The sequence below is a fragment of the Glandiceps talaboti genome, chromosome 1, assembly GCF_964340395.1.
Source record: "Glandiceps talaboti chromosome 1, keGlaTala1.1, whole genome shotgun sequence".
Lineage (NCBI taxonomy): Eukaryota > Metazoa > Hemichordata > Enteropneusta > Spengelidae > Glandiceps > Glandiceps talaboti.
This window is the reverse complement of record NC_135549.1, coordinates 25,400,116-25,419,365: the sequence shown is the minus strand read 5'-3', so window position 1 is coordinate 25,419,365 and position 19,250 is coordinate 25,400,116. Positions and strand designations below refer to the sequence as shown.

Genomic DNA, 19,250 nt, shown 5'->3' with positions numbered 1-19,250 from the left:
AATAGTTCCGATAATCAAAGTGCACCACAGACATCTTCTTTGAAGCCTGTATTTCATATAAGCAATTTCAACCCTACAGCAGTCGGCAAGGTTGAGAAGTTTATTCCTACATTGCCTTTATCTATATTTTGCATGCCATGATGTTAAAGCAAACAGATCTTTTGCAAGTTATGTATATCACAATATCATCCCTTTACAGGATGGCGTCGTATCCACCGACTACGAACTCGCTGTTGTTAAATCACTTCGAAAAAAACATCACCAAGTGGTTTCATTATTATCGTTTGAATCGCAGTCGGTGTATGTGTAGTAGTAAAATCAACAATATCTTCATTTTAGCCATTAATTATAGATACTGGTGTTTCCCAAGGATCTGTTGTTGTCTTATAGTTGTCAACGTGTACACTTCTCCTTTGAAGGAACAATATACTGGCCGTACGCGTGGTTGTCTGTACAGTTTTTTTATGGTGACGATTCGTCTTTGTGTTTTACTAGAGATAAGGCCACCAGGGCGGCTAGCCACTTTGAATCACGCATCTTAGAAATTACGTCTTTGATGTCTGCCAACTATCTATACGAAATTGATAATAAAACTAAATTTGTCATTTTTCTCCGGTGATCCGCCTAGCCATGAAATTAAGTAAATTAAGTAAATTCAAGTTGGCGATGCTTTGATTCCCATTCATTATCAGGCCAAGAGAGCCTCCGTCGGTGTTTTCATTCACTTTGGCCTGACTATGAATCCAAGGTTGGCCAAATCTGCTGTTCAGCCATTTTCCACTTATGGTGTATTGCACTTGTTCGAAAATATTTATCAAGATCTGCAACTGAGAAATTGATTCATGCTTTTGTTATATGGTCTCCAAAACCAACCGCTTTCAGCATGTTCCTGCCAGAATTATAACTCTCATTGGAAAGTAAATATACATGGCACTGCAGTTTTACATCAACTGCATTGGTTGCCTATTTCACATCGAATTACTGTAAAGATTTTAACTATTCATTTTTAAGTGCATCCATTTCCTGTATATCCAATATGATTTCCTTATATGTTCCAAATCTTAATTTGAAGTCTGTCGATCATTTTAAACTTCTTGCAATTAGGTCCCGCGCAAAGAAACATGACGATCGTTCTTTTAGTGTGGCAGCACCCATTCTGTTAAACAACCTGCTTCTGAAATTCCGTCTTTAACCGAGCAGTAGCAGCGACTGTTTTTTAATCTACTCTGCTAAAATAATATACACTCTTTTGTTTGATTGTCAAAGATTCATGCATGTATGACAGTATAAGCTTATAAGATGAATATTAGCAACCACTTTTAATAGAGTTTAAGAAGGTATTTCACTGGGTATGGGATGCTTCCATGTTGCTTGGCAACCATACGAGAACGTACCACATACAATGCCGACCATGATTGCGTCATTGAACACCTGTATTATTAGGTCGATCACCAACACGTTATGGCAGCATATATTGGAGAAGAGTTCAGAACAACAGTTGGAGCGAGAGAAGGACATGACTATAACCAAAAGAATCTTCATCCTTCTGGAAAGGAGCAAGACTGTGTTCCTTTGACCATTCCTCTGGGTTCAAACCTGGGCTGATGCACTGTCTGGTCACAAATCCATTTCATTTTATGCTCGCGAGGAATGGACCTTGACAGAAGCTATTGTAGATCTTGTGTATCCTAGAAAGGTCACGTCACCAACCGGGTCTGCAGCAAAATCAATCAAGTAATTAGTCCTTACAATGATTTCCTGATGATAGTCAAGAAATGCAAAATGCCGTGATGTGGGCACGTGCTTATCTCTTGGGTTCTTGAGTCACACACCACATCATTTTTGCGTGCTGGTGGGCTGGCAACACCATTCTGCAAGGCATAGTGAGAGGAGGACGGAGGAGAGGGTGATAGTTTAACAGGTAGACAACAGCAAAGAATGGACAGGCCTGCGTTTTGCTGAATCCTAAAGAAAAGAGGGCAGACTGGAGAGTTGTGGTTGGAAAGTTAATTAGTCACCAGTGCACTGCACTGCCAGTGGTGTCTCCACGAGTAATGGGTCATGCAAAGCCAAGCCAAGCCGTCCCGTGCTGTCCGTGCCGTTCCGTGCGATATGAAGAAGCTGAACTGTAATTTCTCCTTTGCTTTACTTTATAAAATTTGGCCACTCTTGTGACAGATGCATTTCAGATAAGAGAGTCCTTCCTTTCTTTTCTTCTTCTGTATGAATAAGCGAATTTTAAAAACTGTAGAACTATTTTACCAATATCTAGATAACAACAAACTCATAACAAATGTAAGAGAGCAGTTGATGTTAGACTCAATTGTATCAAGTTAGACGACATAAAATTACCTCTGTATGATCTAGTCAAAAGACTATTTTGAATTTAACCGAATCACTCAGACATCATAAACGTATCCCTATAGTCAATCAAGCAACGCCTCCATTAAACATGTTTTCAATAGTCTATGATATTTATGTAAGGGATTTTTGCATACTTTTTTGACGGACGTTTGTAGCTAATCGCATCTACTACCACATACTTAAGGACAATACTCTTTGATGTTTCTTTTATGTCAGTTGAATTTCTTCAGAGGCAATTTGTCAACTTTGCATTTACCAAGCGATATAACTGATTTGTATCTTTCACAGGCGTTTGAAAATGAAATTCAAAATTTCAGCGGGAAAAAACAAAAACAGTCAACAATACCACGGAAAAGATTGACAAAAGAAAGTACCGGAGCAATTTCCAAAACAACATCGAGTAAAGGTAGGGAGAGCGGGGTACATATTGTATATGTTTTATCACTGACAACAACATATACACCACACACAAGCCAAGTTGACCGTGTTGCCAATGTAGGCTTTTTACCCTGGTGGGTGGGTGGGTGGGTGTGTGAGAGAGAGAGAGAGAGAGAGAGAGAGAGAGAGAGAGAGAGAGAGAGAGAGAGAGAGAGAGAGAGAGAGAGAGAGAGAGAGAGAGAGAGTGAGTGTGTGTGTGTGTGTGTGTGTGTTCTCTATTGTTTGAGAGATTGATAAAGACGAAGCTGAAAACATCTGTCTTGGATTTGGATGTATGGCCGACTTAGACCTTACTACTCGTTTATTCGGTCATGCATATATTTGTCTGTCTGTCTGTCTGTCTGTCTGTCTGTGTCTCGTCTCCATGTCTTTCTGTCTTGTGGTAAAGGTACATCCCAATATGCCCATTTATTTCTTATTTCACTCAGCAGGATCCCTCTACAGCGATGTTAAGGTAACAAGTCGAGGTGACCTACACATGGAGATTGGTAACATTGCTGTTCAAGTTCAACAAGGCGACATTACAGTCGAAACAACAGAGGCAATTGTCAATAGTACAAATACAAGTATGGATTTACTAAAAGGTATGTTACCTTAAGAAATGTAACACTTCCACTCCCTTTATTTACTTTGCTTGTGATAGTTATGTCAATGCACAGTACATGTTTTAAACAGATACAAACTGATTACTTATCGAAATTGTCAAGATTTATATTGATAAGTTCGTAATTCGTATTATAATGTGTATTCTAATTATGTTTTTTATATCGTAGATGTAAAAATTGAAAATTTAGCTAAGCAATTTGTAATTAAACATTAGCTTTTCCGCAAATTGTACTGTGGGAGGGGTTCTTTTCCATCCTCATCGACGTGAACGATGTCTAATTATTGGCATATTAAGAGTTTTCAGCGAATATACTGTTGGTGGTTAGATCGAAAAAAATAATACTCCAGGTAAAGCCAGTGCAACTTTTAATTGTAACAAAAATGTGAAAACACTTTTTTAGTTATCGTCTACACATAATAACACACACACACACACATACACACATACACACACACACACATGCATACATAAATACATACATACATACATACATACATACATACATACACACACACACACACACACACACACACACACACACATACATACATACATACATACATACATACATACATACATACATACATACATACATGCAATCCCTCCTTACGAGAGGTAAAAATGAAATTCAAATTCATGTGTTTAGCCCTTTTATAATGGCCTTTTTTGTTTACATGCATCATCCAATAGACTTTGGTTTGGCTTTCAATGCCCACTTTTTAGATCAAACAATTTCCTTATTTGACATTGTATGTAATGACAGAGTGTCAACAGACTTTTCTATTCGTTCACTTCCAGGTGCAGTTTCAAAAGCAATTCTGAATGCCGGTGGGAAAACTGTTCTTGATGAGACAAGGTCACTAGGTACATATACTTTTTGGGACTGATTGAACTCTAGATGTTATAGTTTGGTAACATGTTGGACCTGGTGGCAGTATGGGAAGTACAGTAAGATGAAAGATATTGGGAAAGTAGTTGTAAGAGATATACACAAAATTGTAAGAGAAGAATACGACTTGATATATAAAATGAAGGCCCATTCCTGGAAATGTGATGTATTATATTCCTGGCGTGCGGGAAGTAGTCAAAATCGAATTCATAAACATTGCTATAGTTTAGTGACACTGATGACATGAATGAATGAATGAATGAATGAATGAATGAATGAATGAATGAATGAATGAATGAATGAATGAAAGCACAGAAAAGATTGTTTTTTCTTAAGACGATTGAGAAGCTTCCGTGTCAGCCATGGACTGTTGATTAAGTTCTACCGAGCGGTGATTGAGAGTGTCCTGACATTGTTAATCATCGTTTGGTGGGGCAATGCCACTGTTGATGACCGGAAACGCCTCAATCGAATCGTTAGCACTGCAAGTAGCATCATTGGGTGCCAACCTCCTTCTGTTAATGAGTTGTACAACGCTCAAATAAAGAAGAGCTCAGTCAATTGTAAAAGACGATTTCCATTCAGCACGTAATTTATTCCAACTTATGCGCGCGCTCAGGCGTGCGGGACCATTCGATCAAATCAGGTTCTAATCGCACATTGTTTAGCGTTTATCCAACTGCAGTCCGCACTCTTAATGAATCAATTTAAGTTCTCTGTTAACGCATCAATCTCGTGTTAGGAGTCCTCTACAGAATATTGTTTTTTGTAAATTTTTCATTACACGCAAAATTAATGCACATTTCAATATATATGTATCAGTATATATATGACAATAAAACACATATCATATCATATCATATCATATCATATCATATCATATCATATATCATATTATATCATATCATATATCATATCATATATCATATCATATCATATCATATCATATCATATCATATCATATCATATATCATATCATATCATATCATATCATATTATATCATATGCTATAAATGACATTGGTGCTATCAATGATAGTACCTATAATATCCACGGTCTTCTCCCTTCTCTACAAGGCAATATATATTCAAACGAACATAGTTAAATTGCCTGAAGCACTGCTGAGCCTCGGTGCTACTATGCAAAATACAATCGGAGTTATGCAAGGTTGACTGTAAATGTTGTTGAGTGTACATTATTATTAGGCAAAAAAGATAATAACTGTATTTCTGATAACATGCCCTCACAAAATAGGGTAGGTACGTTGGTATCATATTTTATTTGTATCTTTTTAATTGTTTTTATTTTGAAAAAAATATTGCTTCAACCCAAAAACAAAGAAAATGTCGGTTAGAATACCCCTTCTGTGATAGTTTGTTGAAATATTTACAGACATCGCTTGGGACAGAACACAGACATAATTATTTAGGCCCTATTAACACGGAACATATTTTCAAAGGTCGTCAGCAGGCAGACAGTGTCGTGATGACTGCAGCTGGCAATCTACCATGTAGCAACATTATCCACATGATTGGACCTCACAGAAGTGTCAAGAACAGCATACAGAAAATGCTAGAATTTGCAGATCAAAACCGTATTAGATCAATTGCAATGCCTCTCTTAGGAACAGGTTAGTATTTTGAATCTAACGTAATATAAACCGAATAACTGGCATATGTAGATTTCTGTTTCCGTTTAATTGTTTCCGTTATATCAGTGAAAGTTGTGATTCAAGTGCCCCTGCCAAAATGTATTGCCAGTCACTAGTCATTGTTCAGTTCTGATTTAAATACCCCAATTAGACCACACCTATCATTTCTAGTTTAAAATAGTTTGAAGAAACATACATAGAATGCAAGGTATACGTAGCAGAAGATTCGTAACGCTCATAACTTCCCGTTACGGTAGTCATATTTCTGGCAACATGTCTACAAAAAATATTTTTTATTGGGAGGAAAAGTGTATGTTTGTTATAGTTAAAGCTACTAGGGCACTGATAGTTGACTTGACTAGATTATAAATAGTGTGTAATTGCAGATTGACTGTAACTTGTTTTGAAACATGTTTTTCATTGATATGCAAGGATAGTTAATTTTTTAAACATTTTTGTCCATCTTTCAGGGGTAGGTCGACAGGACCCTGGTCAAATGGCTGATGAGACTCTCGAAGCTATTACAGAATTTTATCAGTGTAATACACCAAGATTTTTAAAGCTCATCCGTGTAACGGTCTTTCAACAAGACAAAATAAAAGTCATGGAGCAAGCAATGAAAAGGAGGATAAGTACTTCTGTAAAGGATGATCGTGGCTTTGGACAAAAATTCATGGGTAATCCAAATATTTTCCATTTATATCAAAACACTGCCGTTAAAACCAATTCTCGCATTATTATACGGAAATGTGTGTATGTACACTTGTATACATACATACATACATACATACATACATACATACATACATACATACATATATACATACATACATACATACATACATACATACGTACGTACGTACGTACGTACGTACGTACTTACGTACATACATACATACATACATACATACATACATACATACATACATACATCTTGCTTCCGCCCAATTCACAATAACCAGCTTCATTTCTTTTCCATTAAAATATTTAAAAAGTCCCATGTTTTAGCACCTCTTTCCCACAGTGAATTCCCCTGCCTGATTATTGTGTCTTTTCCTTGTTTGTGACTCAAAAGATTATCTATTGAGAAAATTCCTTTTATTTATAGATTGGTTGGGAGGTTCTAAGACTCAGAAGTCTCCAAGGGAATGGAATACTGTAATCTTACATGTATTTGCTAATAACAAAAGAGATGTTGACAGAGCCATCAATAAACTTGAAGACCTTCTGACGAAGGACTGCCTTGAAACGGTAATCTTTTCGTCTCTTCACACATGTTACTACTACTGACACTGGAGAGTGATAGTTATAGAATATTTGCAGCTCAAGAAGCATATTATGGAGAGTTCTGTCTGGGAGTTCAGTCTTACACAGATTCTTGCATTGAATCCTACACAGTGACAAAATGTGATTACTTCAGTTACTTGAATATAATTCTGGGAAGCCTAAATTAAAGCATTATACGACCCGGGTGTGGTAGTGCACACCATAGCACGATGCGATACTGTGCGGAGTGAGTGCACGCACCTGTCCCTGCTAGATAACCTTAGAATATGAGGGAAAAATCTGTAGATCATAATGCCATGTACATGTACCCCTATACTTCATGATAAACTTACGAGAGTATGGTGTTTTTAAATACATTGTTTTCCTATCCTTCAAAGGGAAACTGTAACATTTTCCAAATTGGTTTAAGTGGTTATCTAAAAAGTGACCAATGAGCATTGCATGTTTATTTTGGAGTTTCAATTTACAAAACAATTTTATCATGGCTTCCTACGTAAACATCAATGTGAAACAACATTCACTAAGTCTGTGTTTGTAACTCAATACATTGCAAAAGATGTAAAAAGTTAGTTATTATACGTACAGACACAAACGTTGTACTCTTGTATTATGCTTTTGTAATTGAGAAAGTTGCAAACAAGGACTTGGCATATGTTGTTTCATATTGATTTTGCAAGTAGGGTGCCATGATGAAATTGTTCTGTAAATTAAAATCCAAATTAAATAACGAAACATCGTCCATTTTGGCCACCTTTAACTGTTCATACAAACGTACTGTCAACATAGCCTTAGGTCTGTTCTAACATTCTTTTTTAACTGTTGATTTCTGATTATAGTATATAGATAAACCTGGTATTGAAAAACTTGATCTGAATCGTATACAGGATAATGCAAGACAGTTTCAGGCAAGTACTTTCATAAATATTTACTATTTGTTAGTGTACGCAGTGTACGACACTGGGAGTGATTACAGAGGTTTCTGATCATTCAACTGTTCACCTAAGGCTTTTTGAGAACACACCTGTTTTCATTTGCATGCAATCACCCATTCTAATAATGCAAACCATGCTAAGTGTGGATGCGTGCAAAAATTCTTAAGTAAATGCACACATGCGTACAGACAGACACAGACACAGACACAGACAGACAGACAGACACACACACAGACAGACAGACACACACACACACACACACACACACACACACACATATATATATATATATATAACATAATCACAGTCACGTTCATGTATCTTTAAATGAGTGGAGGTATGAGAATTTTGTTACATCGCTGTTAAATTCTTATATTTCAGGTTATGGTCGAGATGCAATCAAGCGCCTATGTGCCCAGACTAAAATTACAAGGGATGACTCAAGACGTTGTGCGAGTGCAAAACGACATACAGGACATGTTAGACGAAATTCACGCTGAGGAGCGAGATCTTGAGGATAAGAAACGCCTTACTGAAAGTGTCAAGTGGGTCTATTTGGATGAAAGTGGTGCATATGACGATTTCCCAGACGACATAATGGGTGAGATCGAACAAGCTCACTTAAGTGGTTTGCGAGATGTTACAGTTAACATTGAGGGCGCATCCTACAAAATCGACTTCAGCACAATGACAGAGGAAGATCTGGATGACCATTCCAAAGTACCAGTAAGAAGATTACATAAAGAGGGTATGTTATACTTCAGATTGCTATCTGAATGTGATGATGTGACATATCGGATCATGTGGCGCACACATGGGTAAACCACGAGTCTGTAATCTATGTATAATTATGTGTAAATATTGTAATATTTCTTAATGGGTGTTGTCACATGTATAGTTAGTTCCACCCAAGCAGCTAGACAATATTAATAAAGACGTAGTGAATATACTTGGCGTGCTTGCTCCCTCTGGAGACCTACCCGAATCGGCCTATAAGCTACCCTGAGAGTCTCTCAGTTCACACTGAGGTTATACCACATCTGCAGTTAGGCCATCTATTAGAAAATCATGTTCATTCTATTGTACCATTTAAAGGTAGTCGTCATTAATTTAAATATAAAGCAAGTATTTGTAACATAACATTTATGTCTTTGAATTGATTTTTTCAATAGGTGGTGTTCCTTTACCAAGATTTTGGGATGTAATGAAAGATGATTTGGACTTTGTGGCCATTGATCTTGACTCAACATCTAATGAATACCTTGCAGTCGAAACAGACTTTAAAAAATCATTGATGTGCCCCTCTCCCAAGCATTTGAACAATCCCTACAGCCTAAAGAAAATTGATAAGGTAAAGATATATGTAAGTGATAGTGAAAGAAATAGACCGCCTTTGCCAATACTATAATACTAGGCTAACAATGGCTAACGACATATACTCTGGATTGTGAACATATTGGAAGATGAAATATTATATTTCTTACATGTTCACGTTTTGCTTTGAACATAAAATTGAAATAAAAACACGTTTAACTCTATATTGCAAAGTTCATATGATAGAACCCCATGGCACGTGAGTGCATGTGTGTCGGGAGCTTGCAGTGATCTGCACCTGTGCTTTCACGAGCTAGGATCGAGAAAGTGCAGCAGAAAACACTGCAAGTACGAGTACAAATACCACTGAGTACCAACACAAGAACTCATGTGGCATGGGGTTCTGTATGTGATTATTACATATGTTTATCTGAAACGGCAAATTTCTATAAAAATCATAAAAATCACGCGATTTCGTGTGGAGCGAACGAACCATCGCGGTCTCATTTGCATATCATTTGCATGCAGAGCTCTGCAGTGAAATTACAACTAGTATATGCACGCGCACCAGTGCAAATAATATCTGGTATATGTCATTTGTAATAATAATTCATATTCGACATTATTGTGATAATTTTAATCCTTCTAGATTCAACGTATACAAAACCCTGCTCTATACAGACAATACTTTGTATTGAAAGAGAAAATGGATGGTAAAAATAAGGTTGGAATGAAAAACGAAAGTGCTTTATACCATGGTACCAATGAAGACACAGTGGAAAAGATCAACACCCAAGGTTTTAACAGAAGTTTTGCTGGTAAAAATGGTAAGTTACTTCGTATAGTTCAAATGTACAATAGGTTTATGTTTGGTTTGGTGTACTAACACATGAAATCAACTTTAAGTGGGGATGTCAAAGATTATAAACTTAATTGAAATGAGCTGTCTTTTTTTCTGTATAAAATGTGTTTTGTCTACCCATCATTACAAATTCACCTTAAACTAGACAAATATTTGCATCTTACAGTCACTGAAACTCAAAATTAAACTAATGTGATGTTCTGTGTATCAGATCTTTGATGGTTTAAAGTGTTTTACTTGCAAGACAATGATCACAGCTTTCCTATATCATAATATAATCCTAATCCTAATATAATCCTAATTAAAATAAACCAAGCTATAAGGCTACATCTAACTCGTTTCTGTCGCTATGGTGTAAAACGCAAAATGATTATTCATACTTTGGTTAGTTATCAGCCTATTTCAGAAACTCTATTTGATTTTGGATTATACCAAAGTTAACGTTGAGGTAGAAGTTTCGTAGCCACGATTGTGTGCTTTGATTTAATTATAGCGATGACCTCTTCCATTTCAGCTACTGTCTATGGCAGGGGGAGTTATTTCGCTGTAAATGCTTCGTATTCGGCTACCAATACATATTCACCACCGGATAATGTTGGAAAAAAGTATGTGTACCGAGCGAAAGTACTGACTGGTGACTTTGCCACTGGGACGAGAGACATGCTAGTTCCACCACCAAAAGACCAAAGTAAACCAACGGTGACATATGACAGCGTTACTAACGATATGAATGACCCAGAAATATTCGTTGTCTTCAACGATGCTGTGGCTTACCCAGAATACCTTATCGTGTTCCAGTAGGATTGAGTATGTGCATTTTCAACCAAGCGGAAGTCTGACAAACATATGAATGCGAATTGCACCACTTTAATCATACATGGTAGTCTAAGATGAAAGTGTGAGATGAAAATCCACAAATCCACAAATGAGCATAGACATATTCTGTCATTTCATACTGTCACGATTGATCTTGTATTACAGCTTCAAACCATCTAACTAATGGTATTTTAATTAATATGTGTATTAGTCAACCTTAAAGGGGCACAAGCTAAGTTTATACGTATTTGGACGTAGTTTTTGCTGCATATTTAAAAGGTATTTCTAGTATTTTACTTACTGAAGCACATACACTTATAACCACCACTTGCAATTAACTGAACTCATACCTGGTATTTATGATCATATATAACTCATGAACGAGCTGATGACGTAATCTCATAGGTATCAATAAATGTTCAGGAAATCAATACTATACATCTGGCAATCCATACTTTGCAATCAACTGTTCTCACAATGTCAGAAGACGAGTGTAATGTCTTAGAAGACATACATCGACATTGGTGGTTTAATTTAAGTGTTTTCACTTGAGTAAAAAAGCTTTTAAACTTTTAACTAAACAAGAATATTGTCATATAGAACTAAAAAATACCAAAAGATATATTTGAAATTAACGATTGTTCTTTTTAACGTTATATATAAACAGGTTACTTAAGTTTGATAAATTTGAAAGCATTGCAAAAGTTTGATGTCATGTGTAATTATTTTACTTTTGTATTCCCATTGTCTAATCGTTGTGAGAACAAAATCAACAGATTTGAAAACATATCTCCAAATAACTGACAAGACCAAATTTGATGTAGCAAAAAGCTTTTACTCGAGTCGACATGTACATTTGCTTGTTACTGGAAAATGTTCAGAATGGTGATGAACAAAGTATACGAATAAGCATGCAATGGAGATATCGATAGTTATGGAATTTAGAGACACTATAAATATGTTTGTTATTTCAGAACTTGTCATCATTTTTGAGTCATTACTAATTTCTAAAATTGTGTGTACAAAATTCGTGTAAAATCATAAGCGAGCCTTTATTTCCTAACTGGTAAATTGTCCACGTATATAGCAATGACTTTAAAGAAGTTAATACAGTGTGTTTACTTTTGGAACACAGTTGCTATAAATTCCATTCATTTAGCCTTCGATAGCGTTCCATTTTCAGGCTTGGATTCGAATGGATTTCTAAATCAAGCTGTGTTATTAATGTGGTAATTCCAAAAATATTCCTCCTGCAATTCAATATGGGTTTTACAGGTTTAAGGGAAGAGATATTTAGTAACATTCTTAACCAGAAGTAGTTTATATTAGTAACCTTTAAAATAGCGAAAAGTATTGTGTGTAGTTGAAAGACATTTAGTGATGAGTTGATATTAGCATTATTACTATCCAAAGTTGTGTCGCTTTATAAAAAGAATTTATTCTACACCCTTACCAACTAATAAATGCACAATCTACATTTTTGTGTTCTCAATTAACAAACTACATTTACTCAGTAACGTATCAGAAAATAATTAATCAATGCTTCTCTGCCAGACCATTACATATTTAAATAACTTGAAATTCAGAAATTAAATGAAGTTTAAGTCACGTATCTCACTCTAATAAGTAACTATGAAAAAGTCTAGCGAAAGTCACTGGTGTAGATATTGCATTTGTTTTGGTTTAAGAAGAACTATGATCGTTGAAACTGTCAAAAAACCACGAGACTCTAAATGTTGTGCATGGCCAGGAAAAGTACGCCGTGTCGGTGCATCCTCGCACTTAGCGTAAGGCCGTTGATTTGAGGGTAGAATGACACCACGTTTCTCAACGTCTAGGCCAGGAAAAGCAAGTACTTGCATGATATCGGAATATATAATCCCTTTTTTGATCACATTCCACGTAATAAAATTAAAGATTGCACTTTCGTTATTTCGCAAAGCATTGTATGATATTTGTGTGTTCTCAAGTTATTTCATACTTCTTAAGCTTTATGTTTAATCCATGTTTAAAAACAAACGATAGTTTACTTAAAGGGAAATAGTCCACAACTTTACGTATATTATATTTCACATGGAAAGCCAGTAATGGAAAGCCACTTCTGCTGGCGCATGCGTATCACTTAATAAATACTGTCAAAACCCCTGTCACCAGTCATCTATACAAAGTATGGAGGATGATCCAATGAAGAATATTTTACCCAATGAAATTACGTTTTCAACACATCAGTCTCACATAGCTTCACATGCAGTAATTAGGCGCATTATATCTATTATAAATTGTAATTATTTCTCAATTCAGTTTTCTAGATCTGCCAATAATATGAGACGATTATGTACGTCGTGGTCTGTACAGTGATTCATTGACAAATAGCCCTGTGTGTAAAATCATCAAAAAGCAAGAGTAGTAAAGTTGTTGACTATGTCCTTTTAAAGTATACATAGATATGTAATCAATTTTACTTTTCATATATGTACGTCCATCTTATCTATCACATAGCATGTATAAATTGAATAAAAAGATGGTGGTGGTAAAAAAGTTAGCCTGATGTTATATTTATTATGGACGATTGTTGCTTACCGTCATATGCTCCTCTTCTCTGTTGGTATAACGTGAAGACACACTCTTAACGATGTAAATGAATGACGCAATGTTACCAGCATGTTAATGATATGATTGTGTACCCTCCAATCAGTGGGAATCTTCGGATGGCTTCGTATGTTGTCTTTCTTTGGTCTATCAGCAAGGTGGAATAGAATTTTTTTTTAACTTGATAGTAATGCTTGCAGTAAGCTTATATAATTTGTATGCATAGTGAGATGTAATATGAAAATTTTGGTATGTATGCTGGGGTAGGCGTATCGCTATACTGACAACGACTTATGGTCTTATGTAGATTGTAATCATATTATAAGACACCCTCAGTCAGACAATCGATATTTATTGTGTGTTAGAGTGTTGTGATTTAAGGGTTAACATGATTTTGTATTGTCAAATTAAGTTACTTTATTTGAAGTTGGGAAAACACAAATAAAAAGTGCCTATTATTCATAGCAAGTACATTTCAATGCTTCCAATTTAAAGAATATCGAGGGAGGGGGTTCTTTTTTTTAAAACAAAAACTCATGCTTCCAGTACGTCTTTTTATTTCAGACCAGTATGAACGATAATGTTGTACAAGTTTACTGGTAATTAAAGCAGTATACAAGGAAGATGCGCCCCCCCCCCCACACATATCATTACTGAATAGAACCAATTACGCTGCACGCGTTTCCTTACCGTTAAATTCTATAATTCTAATGTTCCTAACAGGGAATATCTACCTAGTAACATATCGTATTAGCATAGTTAATTGTTCTGCAATAATGATTTATGTCTATGCCTACACGACGACACAAGTTCATTTCGTTTATTTAGAGTACAACGATGAGGTTGACAAATTATAATATACTTTTCAGTTATGCAGAGATTACATCTCTGACTGGAGCTGTTGTACGGTCGCGCGCGTGCGATAATTTTCCATGTGATGTCGTAATCAATTTCTTTATCCTTAAGAAACCATACATACTTACTTAGTTCTGTTGAATTTCTTGACAAATTGTTGCGGAATGAAGCTGTGTGGTTCCTGTACCGTGTCTTGAACTCGTTTTCAGTAAGTCCGACATACGTTTCGCGGATATTGGTGTCTTTACGCTGAACTGTTGCCTGGTATACCACGCTCTTTTGTAAACATTTCCCGTCCAGGGGACATGTATCCTTTACGCGACAGTTACATAACTTAGTATTCTCGTTTTTACAGCCGTTCTGGGTAGACAGTTGTGTTTTATTGTGGTTGTCGATGAGACGTTTAGTATTAGTTACACAACTGTAACTAATTTTAATTGTGTTACGATTGAAGATTTTCCTGAGGTTGTTCCCTTGTGGAAAGCACTTGTCTACCAGGGCAAGAAATTTTTTACCAATATTAGTGGAGACACTCTTGCTAAAGGGTGGGTTATACCATAAAATATTATTCCGTGGCCTATTTTTCCTACCTATAGTTGCGGGGGGGCTTATATTCAAGTTTGTATTTATATCCGCTTTCTTGTAATGCTTTCTGGTACTGAGGTGCGGCTTGATCGAATGACTGCTTATCTGATGATATAGATGACAGTCGTCTATTTACCCCTGCTGGTATGTTTTTAATAATATTAGGGGGATGGTTGCTCTCACGATGGACATATTGCAAGGTTGCGTTCGGTTTTGTATATGGGCTGTAGGTTTTCTCGGCGAGGTTAAATGTAACGTCGAGGAAGTTGACTACGTTCTTATTAGCTTCAATGGTGATGTTCAGCCCATACTCCTTGAATATATAGCAAATCTCTTTCTTGATCCTCTCAGTGTCCTTAGGTGTTGTGTCGGTAACGGCTAATCCGTCGTCTCTGTATAGTCCGACCTTTATTCCGTAAACGGTTTGAAGTTTGGATAGTAAAAGGCAGCCGACTAGTTCGCAAGTTTCTGCCCCGTCGTAGCTTCCCATAGCGACGTCGAAAGGACGGTGGTTTTTCTTTTGCCATTGTTGTTGATTATGTGTAAGGAGGGAATTTTTCGATTGTATAACAATATTTCTTTCTTCATCAGTTATTGTATCGTATGCCGAAGCGAAATCAAGAGCCTTGTTTAAGAGGTCTTCGCTGATGGATGGGTAAAACTCTACGATGTCAAAACAAATAAAGTTGTGTTTCTCCTTGTTTACAATGTTGTTGAACCATTTTATAACGGACGATGTGTTATTCCACTGGTTGATCTTGGTAGCCGCAATGATTGATCTTGGTAACCTTGGCTATTCAACAAAGAACATCTCTATACCATCAGAGAAGGAATATCTGCGTAACCTTATCGAGAAAACTGAACATTTCCTACGGCGTATGCGCTGGAAAGCATATTTCTACCTTAATCCGGAACAAAAGTCAACGAGTAAGCAGACCTATGGTTTCAATTCTACCAAGAACCCCCCACCAATCGATGAACTAAAGCATTTTGAAGAAGGTATGTTAAATATTATCCAAACCACGAAGTTTAATCCGGTAAGTAATAAATTCCTCAACTATCTAAAAGACGATATAAAACGTATTAACGGCGATAACAAGCTCCTCGTTCCAGCTGACAAAACCACGAACTTTTACAAGATTGAGCCAGCAGTATACAACAAATTATTAGAGAATAACATCACAAAATGCTATAAGAAAGCAACCGCGTCTACAGTCCAAAATATACAGCGAGAGGAAAAGAAAATTGCAACACAATTAGATATCGCTGATAGAGTAAATATAACGGCCAGGAAAGAAGCATTTATAACCCTGAAAGACCACAAACCAAACTTTGCAAACAAACCAACCTGTAGATTGATTAACCCCACTAAGTCAGAGATCGGTAAAATCAGTAAACAAATCCTAGATAGAATAAATACGAAAATCATTGCGGCTACCAAGATCAACCAGTGGAATAACACATCGTCCGTTATAAAAATGGTTCAACAACATTGTAAACAAGGAGAAACACAACTTTATTTGTTTTGACATCGTAGAGTTTTACCTTGCAATATGTCCATCGTGAGAGCAACCATCCCCCTAATATTATTAAAAACATACCAGCAGGGGTAAATAGACGACTGTCATCTATATCATCAGATAAGCAGTCATTCGATCAAGCCGCACCTCAGTACCAGAAAGCATTACAAGAAAGCGGATATAAATACAAACTTGAATATAAGCCCCCCGCAACTATAGGTAGGAAAAATAGGCCACGGAATAATATTTTATGGTATAACCCACCCTTTAGCAAGAGTGTCTCCACTAATATTGGTAAAAAATTTCTTGCCCTGGTAGACAAGTGCTTTCCACAAGGGAACAACCTCAGGAAAATCTTCAATCGTAACACAATTAAAATTAGTTACAGTTGTGTAACTAATACTAAACGTCTCATCGACAACCACAATAAAACACAACTGTCTACCCAGAACGGCTGTAAAAACGAGAATACTAAGTTATGTAACTGTCGCGTAAAGGATACATGTCCCCTGGACGGGAAATGTTTACAAAAGAGCGTGGTATACCAGGCAACAGTTCAGCGTAAAGACACCAATATCCGCGAAACGTATGTCGGACTTACTGAAAACGAGTTCAAGACACGGTACAGGAACCACACAGCTTCATTCCGCAACAATTTGTCAAGAAATTCAACAGAACTAAGTAAGTATGTATGGTTTCTTAAGGATAAAGAAATTGATTACGACATCACATGGAAAATTATCGCACGCGCGCGACCGTACAACAGCTCCAGTCAGAGATGTAATCTCTGCATAACTGAAAAGTATATTATAATTTGTCAACCTCATCGTTGTACTCTAAATAAACGAAATGAACTTGTGTCGTCGTGTAGGCATAGACATAAATCATTATTGCAGAACAATTAACTATGCTAATACGATATGTTACTAGGTAGATATTCCCTGTTAGGAACATTAGAATTATAGAATTTAACGGTAAGGAAACGCAGATACTATATTCCATTCTACCCCTGATGAGTGAGGACTACGCACCTCACGAAACAGTTCTGTAGGGTCTATAGCATATAATTTGGTTCAAATTTTCAAAAACTGTATATATATATATATATATATATATATATATATATATATATATATATATATATATATATATATATATATATATATATATATATATATATATATATATATATATATATATACAGGTTTGGAAACATGTCTGGTACTCACGTTTTCAACTAAGACACAAACAATTATTGTCATTATACCTTACATATGCCAGGTTATTTCCTGAACAGAAAATATGCCATATTTACCTTGCTCACGACATCACTACAACCCATGTCTACGTCACAGGTTCTGTGGTGCTCTAAATACGAGTAAAAATGTTCCAAACGCATTACTTGTCACGACTTTTTCATAAGTTACGTTTAGGTAAAACGACTTGTAGTGACAAGGCCCTTTAGGTCACGCGTATTTTCCCTGGCTGAACGAAGAATGATATTTGGGAATAATATCAAATTCTATCTTTTTTATGTCATGCACCAATTCCTGTCAAATTCTGTGTCAGTTGTTGCTAGATACGATCCAACAGGTTTCTCAATTTAATTCAAGTATATAAATATGAAGCAAAAATTTATACCAAAACTGATAAAGTTCAGATTGCTCCCTCAAACGCCCTCTATCTCTACACTACATGTATGACCGACGTACGATGCAATATTGAGTATTATGTTGTTTGCCAAATACCATTCCATATCTCGCCGATAGAGGTCATTTTTTTCCGGTAACAGCCGCGAACCGTTAAACCGGAAAAATGAGAGTAGCAACAGTAGCAAGATGTGGAACAGTATTGGCAAATAACATATTTACGCGTTACCTACAACTACGAATTAAATTTACTGAATGTCCAAAAATACTATCCGCCTTATATTGTCGACGTTGAGCCTAGTATCACGCACCTCTCTTGAGGACTGCGATGGAGTTGTCTACATCTCATTGCCATCCAATCACAGCGCTTGCTTGCTTTCTCTGTGCTTCCTACTAGTTCGTGTAGGGTCTATGGTACTAGTGGTCTAGAAATGTTACTGATGAGAACATCTATTTATCACTGGTGGATTATTAAAACTGACTTTGCGAAAAGTCTTCTCCTTTATCACACTATCAAACTGTGGTACATTGATAACAGCGGGTGCCTCAGAGGTAGCACAGACAAGGAAGAAATCCTTGTCAGTGGATTTAGATGCATGTGATGCTTTTATCAGTTTGTTTATGTCTGTGAAAGCTAGAGGTATTGTATATGACACTATGACTAACTTTCACAGACATAAACAAACTGATAAGAACATGGCGAGAACTTACATAAAGAGACGCCCAATGTTATTTTGTATCCACATATGTCTGCTTGATAGTTAGTCTATCTGCTAGACCTCGGATGTTCTTCCGATAGAATACGACACACGCCCGAACATCGCTATCGAGGATGGAACATCCAAGCAAGACGTCACTGCGAACTTCGTTCGCTTATAGTATCGAAAGAAAG

At 36.4% G+C, this 19,250-nt stretch overlaps 1 protein-coding gene across 1 annotated transcript in view; it reads left to right on the top strand.

The window, feature by feature from the left end:
• LOC144434958 (protein mono-ADP-ribosyltransferase PARP14-like) overlaps nucleotides 1–13,685 on the top strand; it is a 69,536-nt gene extending 55,851 nt beyond the window's left edge. Inside the window, exons 39-49 of the mRNA XM_078123492.1 lie at nucleotides 2,653–2,770; nucleotides 3,234–3,386; nucleotides 4,208–4,273; nucleotides 5,758–5,928; nucleotides 6,420–6,626; nucleotides 7,058–7,200; nucleotides 8,073–8,141; nucleotides 8,550–8,916; nucleotides 9,341–9,519; nucleotides 10,132–10,309; nucleotides 10,859–13,685. Coding sequence (XP_077979618.1) covers nucleotides 2,653–2,770; nucleotides 3,234–3,386; nucleotides 4,208–4,273; nucleotides 5,758–5,928; nucleotides 6,420–6,626; nucleotides 7,058–7,200; nucleotides 8,073–8,141; nucleotides 8,550–8,916; nucleotides 9,341–9,519; nucleotides 10,132–10,309; nucleotides 10,859–11,145 — 1,938 coding nt within the window. The 3' untranslated portion in view covers nucleotides 11,146–13,685. The remainder of the gene's footprint in view (nucleotides 1–2,652; nucleotides 2,771–3,233; nucleotides 3,387–4,207; nucleotides 4,274–5,757; nucleotides 5,929–6,419; nucleotides 6,627–7,057; nucleotides 7,201–8,072; nucleotides 8,142–8,549; nucleotides 8,917–9,340; nucleotides 9,520–10,131; nucleotides 10,310–10,858) is intronic.
• Nucleotides 13,686–19,250: the final 5,565 nt, after the last annotated feature.